General features: G+C 36.1%; 1 protein-coding gene across 1 annotated transcript; it reads right to left on the bottom strand.

Annotated features, from left to right (window-relative positions):
• Positions 1–656: 656 nt before the first annotated feature.
• On the bottom strand, positions 657–11,418 carry Slc7a13 (solute carrier family 7 member 13). Its single transcript, XM_038346912.1, has 4 exons — positions 10,737–11,418; positions 10,058–10,189; positions 3,684–4,045; positions 657–911 (listed from the first exon to the last, which is right to left on the bottom strand). The coding sequence occupies exons 1-4, from the start codon at positions 11,416–11,418 to the stop codon at positions 657–659; spliced, it is 1,431 nt and encodes a 476-aa protein (XP_038202840.1).
• Positions 11,419–11,654: the final 236 nt, after the last annotated feature.

Genomic DNA, 11,654 nt, shown 5'->3' with positions numbered 1-11,654 from the left:
GGAGGCTGAGACAATAGGAGTGCTGTGAGGAGTTAAAGCCAGCATGGGCTACAGAGTGAGAACAGTCACACAAAAAGCTATTAACAGAATTTTTCTTTATTTTCAACCATTAATTTTTACTATAAGAACACATTCAGTACAAAATGGGTGAGATAAACAAACAGAAAAATGAGAAACACATCACTAATATGTGAAGCTACACAAACTAGGAATTTTACTTTTTGTTTAGACAGAGGTTTTGCTATGTGTAACAACTTCTTTGCTATTTTTCACTTTCTTTTTTCCTTCTTTCTTTCTTTCTCTCTTTCTTTTTTAAAATGTTTATGGGTGTTTTACCTACATGTATCTCTGTACACCATGTAGGTACAGTGCCTGCAAAATCCAGAAAAGGGCATTGGATCCCCTGTGACAGTTACAGATATTTGTGAACATCCATGTGGGGGCTGGGAATTGAAGTACACTCCTCTGGAAGATCAACTGTTGCCCTTAACAGCAGAACCTTCTTCCCAACCCCTTCCTTTGCCATTTTAAAACTAGAAACTTCCCAGGTACTTTTCTATACACCATTTCAGTTTCAAGATCTGCCATCATTACTATTCTAGCCTACACTTAGCCTTTATCTGGAACATGGTGTAGTAATTAAAGGCTATTATCTTTCAATTTTCTACTTCTGACACTTGCTCATCAGATACATCAGGAATGCAAATGTTAAAAAGTAATTGCAGATAGCAAGTCAACTTCTCAAACCAAACCAACTTCACTTTAAAGTGTATCAACGGCACATAAAACAGCCATCCACTGAGAAGGAAGAGGACCACATAAATATAATGCATCTTTGGAGACTTGACAAGGGGAATAAAGACCAAGCACAGGCTGATTGTGATTCCTATGAATACGAAAGGTAAAAAAACCTGAAAAGATAAAATTAAAGAAAGCAATTAGATCTGAAAATTCTTGTGTGTTAGTTGAATGTTCATGTAAGTAAAAATAACACTGATGATCAGAAATAGGCTAAGCAAGCTTCTGAGTCAGATCAATGTGCTCAGGACTCAATGCTACAATTAAAGGAAATTCTGGATACTCTTCATGAGTGGAGATGGTCATAAGCACATGCTGATTGCTGATTGTTATGACCACCTGCAGTCATAGGTGTCATGAACTTACTCAGAAGGAATTGCTGAGCCTTCTGTCAATCTCTCACAGAAAATATTTCAAATCAGTAGGCAAGTCAAGAGAAAAACTATTTTTATCCTCTATTAATCAAGTTAGTATCAACAGTTAAATATTGGAATTGTGTAGGTCTCACTGATTAAGAAAGGAATATATCAAGATAAAAAATCTCTTATCTAAAACAATGCTATTTTTCTTTTGACAAAATATGAAGGATTCACCCTTGGTACCTGGATTCTGTAAGAAATACAAACATCCCACACTTAACATTGCTATATTACCCTTGGTTTTTGTTTCTTTGTTAGTTAGTTTGTTGAGTTTTTTTTTTGAGGGTCCCACTAAGCAGGTTAGTTTTGAACTCATCATTTTCCTGCCTCAACCTCCCCAAAGCCTCTAAATTAACTTGAATTATAGGCATATACAACCCGATTCTAGACAATCAATTTTTAAATGTATATAAAAGACATAAATCTATACCCTAATTGTACACTAAAGCTGATTATAAATTATAAAAAGTTTTTAATGAAAGGGTCATTTATTTGAGTCTTAAATAATGGTCTCTTCTTAATTGTTTAGAGGCCCTTAAGAAAGATAAATAACTATCTCACAGCTCAGAATTTTTACCAAATAATTGAGTGAAGTATGTGAACACTTCTGAAGGAAGACAAAAAAATACTTAAACATTTGTGCTTAAGATTGCCCTGACCTTCTTTTTTGAGCAAATGTAAGTCAAATAATGGTATAATAATAGCTTTTAATATCATACCCTATATTTTTGCATGCATTTGTTTATATAATACATCTAAGATTTTTAGGGGCTAAGTATTGACTGTGTCCATTGTAGATACGAAAGATCTGAGGGTCAGTCTTGAAATAACAAGAGGAGGCTTAGAAAAGACAGTAGGGAACTATACTTGAGGCCAAACTATAACGTTTACTTTGTGTTTCTCAGTGTACCAACAATACATAACTTCCCTTCAATTTATCTGATCAGTGATATATAAATGAGTCAGAAAACAGGAAAGAATCAAACAATTTTTAAAGATAGAGGTATAAATTAGGAAGCGAGGACATCCCATGGTAGGGCTTCCAAGGAGCTCATGGGCAACAACCATACACTAGACACCCCTGGGGCTTCTCTAGTCTCCCTCTGGGTGTTGCTGTCAGTGCATCAATTAGCATTCACTGGATGTCCAAATAGATGATAACCTTGCCTAAACCTGGGGACCAAGTCTCATTTCTTTTTGTACTAAGAGAAGAGAACCTAGCAAGGTGCTTGAAATTTAATCACATGACTCCTCAAATATCCAAGAGTTAAATGATGGCTGAATAGAGGAAGCATAAGGAAGACTGAAAAAAAAAGATAGTGGTAAATCAGCAGCGTTTGATAATGATGATGATGATGATGATGATGGCTTTCTTTCTCCATAGGTTCTTTTTTCTTTTTTCCAAACAAATGGCCCCAGATAACCTGAGCCATTTTTATTTATACAGTTTCAATAGTTTGCATGAACAGTTTCACAATCATATTTGTTTCCTTAAGTTTCTAATAATAATCATAATAATTCCCAGTTTTTTCCTTTATCTTCTTCTCTTTCTGTCCCTCAACTTCCCAACTGATAATCATTACTTACTTGATTCATAGCCTTAATATTAGAAACATAAGCAGTATAGCAAGCAACAAAAGAAGTTTTCTAACTAGGCACACTTACAGGTTCTTATATTTTATACTGAGTGTGAAGCAAATACTCCAAAGAGACTGAGATTTGAATCTTGGCTTCATTCTGTGCTGTATGAGCTTAAACAAGTAACATGCCTTCTATAAACCCATCTCTCTATGGGTTTATATCTATATACTATGGATATAATGGGAAGGGTGATTTTTGTATGACAGGTGATCCTGTATTTGGACATGCTACCAGTCAATCAAGACTATTCTATTATTCACATAGGCATAGATCTATCCATAATGTCTTCATGCTGCCAAGATTTTGTGTATTACCTTTTCTGTAATGAAAGAATGTCCTCCTTTTACATGACATATTTTATCTCCTCAAGTAGCAGCAAGTTTACATAAAAATAATATAGTATTTGATAGTAAAATGTCATAAAGTCAAAAGAAAGCAAACTTTCATAGATCAAAATAAGCTGATATTTCAGAACAATAAATACCATTCATAACCTTCTTCTATCATTTGCTAAATCTGCCCTTACTGTAGAAGAAACAGCATGTTTAAATAGTTATGTAAGTAAACCAATTCCCAATGATCTGTCTTACCACCCGGAAACATCTGCCTTTCTCCACTCACAAATCTTTAGACTGAACTTCAGATATTTTTGTATTAAGTAAAACCTATTTACTACAAACAGAATGAAAATGGAGACCAGATGGTCTATGTTTGTTTCTTGGTTTGTTGAGCAGTAACACTTTTGCTTGAAGATCTGAACAGTCTCCTTCCAAACAGTCACATATTTTCATTCACATAGAACAAATTTACCCAACCCACATTTACCTTATAAGGTCTGTGCAGATTGGGCTCCTGGTACCTCAGTTTCAGGATTCCTATCATGCATAACAGAGTCCAAATGGAAGAAGCAAAATAGAGATAGTTTATCAGTTCAATTAAGTTTGTTAAGATTATTGCAAGCGATCCCAGACTGACATTTAGAAGCACAGCTATGAACGGAGAGGAATGAACATTAAGGGTACTAAATATCAGTGGCAACTGGTCATGCTTGGCTGCAATATATACCACTCTTGCTACCTCAAGTACATTAATCACAAGGTTGCTAAACAACGAGGCAGAAATAGCAAAAGGAACAGTCCATGTTAATTGAGGGATGATTCTGTCAGTCCATATAAGGGCCACAGCATCTACAAAGAAAAAATAAACACAAAAAGAAGTGTGTGTGAGAGAGAGAGAGAGAGAAAGAGAGAGAGAATCTAATGATAAGCCTTTATACAAAATCTAAAAGAAAAAAATATATGAAAAGAATTTAACATTTTTATTTCCTTTTTAGGTAGTATCTTAGGTTTGTGCCCGTTTCAGTTTATAGCCCTGCATCATGAATGGTTGATTTTATGTCTTTCTCAAAATACCAGGAAATTTTTAAGGGCAAAGACCCCTCATATACCTTCTATAACATCAGAGGTTTTCACTGACAGACACTGTAATAGTGAGTTTTCAACAAATACTTGAGAAATACATTATTTGTGTTGAGTGAATAACTGAAAACATGCTTAAGAACTAAACTAGAGTGCTGATAGACTTAGCCAGTGTCAGAAAAGCAAACCTGACAGGATATAAGACTCACCTACAGCACAGTGTAAAATGTCAAAAATGAACATAAACTACACACAGATGAAAAAAATTTCTGATGCTTGAGACTTCTCTAGGCTTTTCTGGAACCAATGGTTCTCAGATAGAGGTGACTTTGCTTTTCATGGGTCATGTGGCAATGTCTGGAGAGTTATCTGATTTCCCATAACTGGAGAGATGGAGTTTGGTGTTGGCATCCTAGTGGATAGCAGCCACAGATACTGACAAGCATCGTGTGATTCTCTGGACAGTTTCAATAAACTGCATGATCCAGGACTTGGACTATAGGTCAAAGTACTTGCTTATCACATGTGAGGCTGAATTCAATACTGAATGCTCCAAAACAAAGTGTCCAAAATGTTGATGGTATTGAAATTCAGGTACCTTGCATTAAAGAAAGAAATAGAGCATATTCTGGATTTGTTATTTGTATTTTAAGGTCAAAAAGACCTTAAAAACACTAATTCAATATGTCCGTCAATATAAAAAAATACCAATAGATGAAATACAAGGGGATTTGAAGAAGGAAAATAAGGGAATAGACATGATCAAAATACATTGCATACATGTATGAAAATCTCAAAGAATAAAGAAAACATTTGTTTAAAGAAATCGCTAATAGACAGAAATATCCATCATCTATTGAAATTCTGTCAAGTCCAATTTGTACTATGAAAATGTATTAGGTAAGACAGATCACTCCATCCCTAAATTCTGTTTTCAGTGAAATGAGCAGGGTAGAGCTTAATATCCCTGAAGGTAAGTATTCTCTGAGTTCATAATTTTGTCCATAGGTAGTTGGTTTCCAGATGAGTCACCAATACATCATTATTCTGATGTATAACATAAGACTTTTCAAATGTAACTAAATTAGAATATCATCAAGGTTCTTCTCTTTAAAATCTTAATTTTTTGTTGAGACAGGGTTTCTCTGTCTAGCCCTTGCTGTCCTAAAACTGGCCCTGTATTCCCAGGTGACCTCAAACTCAGAGATCTGACTACCCCTGCCTCCCATGTGCTGGGTTTCAAAATGTTGGCCACATCACCCAGCAAGATTTTAACTCCTAACCAATGTTTGTTAGTTTAGAAACTAGATTTTCTGTATATCATAGGCTGGTTTCACCTATACAATCCTCTTGTTTCAGTTTCTAAATGCTGGAATTACAGGAATTCAGTACCATGCTCAGCTATTAACCCATTTTATATAGTCCTACCTGTCACATCACCTTTCCCGTGAGTGTTATTCCACAACATTAGGTGTTACTTAAAAATTCCCCATTGCAGTTTTACCCAGACCTTCTCACACTGTACACTTTTTTTCAGATATGTTTTGGAATACTCTTTTCATACTGCACAGAAAATCTTTGGTTTCTCAGTGGACATTCTACAATCATGATTCCAGAGGAAGATAACACAGCTCTGCCTACACTGAGTCTCAAAAATTAAGTGTAATATTCCTGCATGATCTTTAGTTCTGTTCTACAAGTGACTTTTGTCTCCCTTTTCCTCCTTTCTATGTTTTTTATTTAAAGTTTTACTGTAAATGTAATATATTTACATTGTATGTATACAATATATTTTTGGTAAAAAAGAGTGAAATGAACAACACTGAAGTCTACAAAGTCAAAACGTTTCTCTCCTCACCAAGTTTTCATTCATGTGTTCCAAATGTAAATGCTGCTAACATGTCTGATTCCCTTTCCAGTTTCTCTATAATGACCCATATCAGTCTATGTGGGTTGTATGCTTGAGTTCTGTGTCTGCACATGTGTGGGTTTGGAGGTGCTTGTGTGACTGGATGCTTGCGTTTGCTTTTGCTCACTTTCTAGTGTATCTTGGTCATAATAGTACACATATATCCATACAATTATTTTAGTTACTTCTCAGTACTCTCTTATATAGCCGTAAATTATCTACTTGTCCTGTATTGATAGATTACTTGGCTGTTTTCATTTTTTAATTAATGGAAAAGGTGTTTTAAAGCTGAACTTCACGGCAACCTTCCTGAAATAGGAAAGCTGAAGAAAGTTTCAAGCCAGCCTGAGCTGTATAGCAAGATTTTACTCCCCCCAAAGAAAAATGTACTTTAATAAAAGACACTCATAAAAATAATGTGAAATAATTTAATGCATGATAAATAATTTAATGCATGATATCCCCCACTGGCCAAACCAATAAATTATTTTAAGATATCAAAAATTACTCATGCAAATTGTTTCTTGTCATTTATTTTATTTTATTTTTAAATTTTGAGACAGGGTCTCATTATAAAGCTCTGACTAGCCTGGAACTACCTGTGTAGATCAGATTTGCCCAGCTTCTGTGCCTTCAATCCTAAATATTTATATACTTCTCTTTAGAGTACATTCCTAGAAAATTTATGAGCATACAATTCTTTTTTTCTAAATTTTCATTTATGTATTAGTCTTGTGTATGTTTGAGAGAGAGAGAGACAGGTCAGAAGACAACTTTCAGTTCAAAGTCAGTTCTCGTCTTCCTCCGTGGCTCAGACCACCAAGGTTTTGCAGCAAGTGCTTTACCCACTGAACCATCCCACTGGCCACTGGCCCATAAGTATGTATTTCTTAAATAAGAGAAATACTACATAGCTATCCCAGAAAAGATTATATCAATTTATGAGTAACTAATTTGAAAAGTTCCTCTTACAGTTCATATTTCTTACTGCAGTATTTGTGCCTAAGTTCCTGCAGGCTGCCTGAACAAGGAAGCTTTCTTAACATGTTTCCACATCACTTCCTAACCATTTAGGTTATTTGCCTTATGTTAATATCCCCTATCCTAGGTGTGACTCAGAAACCTCTAGAACACCACATGAGTACTCGGTCAACAACCTGGCAGCAAGACTTCTGAAACTCTGGTCTTCAGGTTCAAAATGTTGGAGCCAGGAATCCTTACCACACTATTTCCACACTTCAGTTCTAGAGAAACACCCTTCTTTTCTCACACATGCAATTTTCACAATGAAGTTTTTTTTTGTTAGTTAGTTTTTTTTTTTGAGATAGGGTCTCTCTATGTAGTACTAGAACTTGCTATGTTGACTGTAGACCACACAGGCCTTCCTATAAACTCACAGAGATCCACCTGCCTCTGCCTCAGAAGTGGTGGAATTAAAGGCAGACACCTCCACACCCAGCTTAAGAACTTTTTTTTTAAAAAATTACAATAACTGTTGCTGGACTCTATTAAATTATATTATAAAATATAAATATATGAGCCGGGCGGTGGTGGCGCACGCCTTTAATCCCAGCACTCGGGAGGCAGAGGCAGGCGGATCTCCGAGTTCGAGGCCAGCCTGGTCTACAAGAGCTAGTTCCAGGACAGGCTCTAGAAACTACAGGGAAACCCTGTCTCGAAAAAACAAAAAAAAATAAAAAATATAAATATATGAAATATAAATTATATTATAAAAATCTCATATTCCTTTGGGAAACTTCACATATTTCTATGTGCTTGATTGATTTCTATATAAAAACATACCTCCCACCTTTCCTAACTCATAATGAGCCTATCTCTTTTGTTTGTAACCATCTCTGTAGTTATATAAATCATGCACTCCATAAGGCAACAAAAAAATTCACTCACAACCTCATCCCAACTGAGTACAATTGTTCATTGGTTCTCCCCTGTTTTGGAAGAAAATGTAGAACCTTTTCCATCATTAACACATCATAACCATTGTCCTCTTAAGTATTGATCAACAATACAACTTTCTAAAAATCTCAGAATAGACCCAGTGTGGGGGCTCTGCAGGGAAAGGTGCTTGCTGCCACACCCAAAGACCTGAGTTCCATCCCTGCAACTCACATGGTAGAAGACAGCCAACTCCTGCAAGTCGTCCTCTGACTTTCATAGTATAATATGGCACACATGCACACACACAAAAATATAAATAAATGCAATTTAAATAATTTTAAACAAGACCCCAAAATAGTCTGTTATGTGGACTTCGCTGAGTTACTTATTCCAAACTTATTACATATTTTGGTGATGATTAACCTAGTGCTACCATAACTGATGATGTGATGGCCCTTTTTTATATATAGTTCTGGAAAAGGCAGTGAGGAAAAACAAATTACAGATAACAGAAGCTTCCTGAGTTTTCCATGCAAGTTCAAACTATCGTGCTTCCTATAAAATTGTTGCAATTTTATGATATGCCAGAGATGATGTTATAATTCTTTAAAAGTCAATATAGCCAGAGCTCTGGCAGTCATAATGAATGCCAGCTTTAGTGAACCAAAACCTCAATGCTCACAGGCCAGTGACTAGGGACACACACACAGCTGACATTATAAATGAACCCTGACACAGCTGAGGGAGTTAATGAATCAGTGGCTGTATTTGCCCAGGGTTGTGTTTGGTTTGTCTCCACAGAAGATGGATTCTATCTCATTTCTCATGCTAAGGATACCTAGACTCTTAGTGGATCAACTGTAGTGTGGCACACTACCTGCCAGCCCCCTATGGAGTAGGCACATCGTAATTTAGGCAATTGAGGGGGTTTTATCCTAAGTCTTCCCTGATTTTGAAATATCCCCAAATAAACAAATGATCATGTTAAAAAACTTGGGAATCCTGAATGTCCTGGTTTTACATTTGTATACAATGTAATAAATTACAATATGACACCTTACAAATATGTATGTAAAATACTTTATAAATATAGCTCCAGGTCAAAAAAGAGACTTACCTCCAGTGTCTCAAACACTCACTAAAACAAGAAGAGTTTCTCTGTCCTGTTTAGTCCACAGCTACTGGGTGACAGATTTATCTCAGAAGGTAATCACTTGGGGTGTGATGTTGGTTTTTCCGTTTTTCACTTTTCCCAAGTTTTCTTTTACCCCCTATTTCTGCTATTCCTCTTTAAATAACTGTTCATTTTTCTTTGAGAATTTCTTGTTCTCTTTTTTGTAAAGGGTCTCTCTAAACTAAATATCTTCTAGCCTCAACCTCCCAAATGCTCTGGATCACAGGCATATACCATTATCCTTGGCATAGTCTTTAACTCTCTATTCTTCAATTTGAGCTTTAATCAAAATCTCAGTTCATTTAGGATCTTTTTTTCAGCATAAAATTTGGAGATATTTAAGCTAAAATATTTATTTTACATATTAATAATATTAATTATAGTCATCAACTGACCATTAGTGCTTACTTATTCAGGTGTTAATATCCCTTATTTCAAATTTACCATTCTTAGTGTCACATAGGTAACTGAGAACCCAGCATTTCCAAGTATTAATAGATATAATTGCTGATCATGTCATGTCACTATGCCTGAGATCATGCAAACAGTAATTAATATTTTGAATCTGTGACACCCAATGACACTTTAACTGACTTTTCCACATTGTCAGAAAACACATAGCTGTTCTTTAAATGAATCTTCCTTCTAAACCAAGTCAGACTCTCATTACCCTGTTATTAAAACCTTATCAATTGAGTCTCTATATAGAATAGTGACCAGTAGGCAGCCATTCTGACTGGAAAAGTGATGTATTGAATGGACTGTATTTTATTTACTATCTTGTTATTTGTGTACAAACCTGAAGAGAGGATTTCCCTGGGCGTCAGAACTGTCAGGTAGGAAATGTTAGCCAGTAAATATAGCACAGTTACCAGAGGCAGCGCTGTAAATACACATCTAGGAATTGTTTTGTTGGGTTTCTTCAGCTCCCCTATAATGCATAAAAGAGCAAGATCAGACTTGGGGAAAGATTACTTCTTAAACTTATCTTTAAAATTGTATGTGTGTCAAGTATTGGACTACATTCTTTCCATTCATTCTGCTACCACACCCACACACACTCAAAGGCAAACTAGTGCACACTGAACCTTTTAAAATTCTAGAGTCTGGGCTCACGGTGCCTGTTCCATCTGCATCCTTCCCCAGTCTTCATGGTTCTTGAGTAGAATGTAGGCACTGAGTTCAAATAGTAGGAATAGAACATCGAACAGAAACTTCATGAGATATAACCTCACTAAGAGGAGCTCCACATTAAGCAATCACATAGACAAAAGAGAAATTTTTTGTTTGTTTTCATAGAGGTTTGAAATGCCTTGAGTGTGGAGAAGAGTGAAGAGTACATGATTTAGGAAGTCAAAGTAAAAGATCATTGAATTGTACATTTAATCTGATAGTTAATACATAGTGAAAAATGTTTATTTCATACATGCACTATATCAGCCATGGCCTGATCTTTCCCCCAGAAGATTGATAATTACCTGCTACATATGTAAGGCATTCCCCGCCTGAAAACGCAAAGTATCCTTGGAAGACCGCTTCTATTATCTGAGAGATCTCTGGAAACTCCCCATCAAATGCATTCTGAAGCCTTCCCACGTTCTCCTTCCCATTCACCAACACGACCACACCGCTGAGGGAAATGAAGCTAAGTATGCCCATCTTCAGCACTGTGCTCACCGCCTGAAGCCATGACAGCTCTTTCACTCCACGAGAATTCAGAATTCCCACAATCCACAGCACTGCTAGGGCCAGACATTTCTTTGGCAGATTCAGAGAAGAACAGCTAGGATAGAAAGGCTGAATGGCATACTCGGCGAGTAGCAGAGCTTGGCTAGCAATTACTCCTGGGCTCAAAAACAAGGAGGTCCAAAGTCTCAGGAATGCAATGGAGGGGCTGAAGCATCTCTTGATAAAGTAGTAGTGAGCCCCAGTGTATGGGAAGGCTATCCCGATCTCTGAAAAGCAGAGCGCATTGGTCATGGACAGCACAGCACAGACAGCCCAAATACACAAGGAGACTCCCACATTCATGGAAGAGTACTGCAGCACCCCCTTGGGAGACACAAAAATTCCTGCACCAATTATATTAATAATTAAAAAATTTACTCCCCAGAAATAGCCAAGTTCTCTCTTAAGCTGTATTTTCTTCTCTGTATCCATTGCTACTGAGACAAATTTACACTCACTAAAGTACAGTTTGTGAATGTTTCTGACTGTAGGTTCATGGATGTTCTGAAATAATTGTTCTGTATTTTTGTTCTATTTCCATTAAATATGATCTATTTTCAATAATTAACAAAGTGTGACACATTTCAGTAAAACAAAAAAGATATCTGTAAGGGTTTAGTTGACCCTTCTTTTAATAATTATCAGAATAAGAGTTGAAAATGAGTTTT

The sequence above is a fragment of the Arvicola amphibius genome, chromosome 11 (assembly GCF_903992535.2).
Source record: "Arvicola amphibius chromosome 11, mArvAmp1.2, whole genome shotgun sequence".
NCBI lineage: Eukaryota > Metazoa > Chordata > Mammalia > Rodentia > Cricetidae > Arvicola > Arvicola amphibius.
Note: the sequence above shows the minus strand (reverse complement) of the source record. Positions and strands in the feature narration are given on the sequence as shown.

Bases quoted from the DNA above. Each gene is read 5' to 3' on its own strand.
- Slc7a13 (XM_038346912.1), bottom strand. From the start codon at position 11,418: ATGGATACAGAGAAGAAAATACAGCTTAAGAGAGAACTTGGCTATTTC. The intron at 10,190-10,736 runs GTAATTATCAAT...TATGCATTATAG, and splicing joins ATGCCTTACATATGTAGCAG to GGGAGCTGAAGAAACCCAAC. The intron at 912-3,683 runs GTAAATGTGGGT...TTATCTTTTCAG, and splicing joins ATCTGCACAGACCTTATAAG to GTTTTTTTACCTTTCGTATT.